At 67.5% G+C, this 584-nt stretch overlaps 1 protein-coding gene across 1 annotated transcript in view; it reads left to right on the forward strand.

Moving 5' to 3' along the window:
• B4GALNT4 (beta-1,4-N-acetyl-galactosaminyltransferase 4) overlaps positions 1-584 on the forward strand; it is a 30671-nt gene that overhangs the window by 17466 nt on the left and 12621 nt on the right. Inside the window, exon 14 of the mRNA XM_035896065.1 lies at positions 262-351. Within this exon, the coding sequence (XP_035751958.1) occupies positions 262-351 (90 nt within the window). The remainder of the gene's footprint in view (positions 1-261; positions 352-584) is intronic.

The following is a 584-nucleotide window of genomic DNA, read 5'->3' on the forward strand; positions in this document are numbered from 1 at the left end:
GCCCCGCCCGCGTGCCCCCAGGCTCCGTCCCCCGTGGCAGGGCCACCTCCAGGCTGGCTCTTTTCCCATCTCTCGGGCACGTAGCAGCTTGAGGCCTGGCAGCATTCCTGGATTTTGGGAATCCCAGCGCTGTGCCGAGTGCCTGCGCTGCAGCTGGGGCCGTTCCTCCCTCCCCACGCACGCACGGGCTCGCATGGGTGCGAGCACATCCCTTCGCGCGCCCCCTCCCTTGTCTCTGGGACCTCGGCTTTCCTCTCCCATCTCCCAGGTTTGGCTTTTATAAGTACATGAAGATGGATGAAGAGGAGGAGGATCCACGCCAGCGAGCGTTCCTCTTCCTCAGCCCAGACAGTGAGTCACCGCTCCATCACCGCTCCCCACCGGCGGCTTTTTTGGGCATCTCTCAGCAGCTCGGCATGGGGCTGTGCACCAGGGCGTCCTCGCCCCCCGGCCCATCCGCTCGGAGATGCGGCTCGTTGGGACGCCTCCGGTGATGCCGGGGGGGGCGGCTCGAGGAGGGCAGGGCTGTGGGGGTGCTCCGTGGTCCGGCATCCTGCTCGGCTCAGCCACAAGGCACACGGGGG

The sequence above is a fragment of the Egretta garzetta genome, unplaced genomic scaffold (genome assembly GCF_000687185.1).
Source record: "Egretta garzetta isolate BGI_Z169 unplaced genomic scaffold, ASM68718v1 scaffold746, whole genome shotgun sequence".
In the NCBI taxonomy this organism is placed as follows: Eukaryota; Metazoa; Chordata; class Aves; order Pelecaniformes; family Ardeidae; genus Egretta; species Egretta garzetta.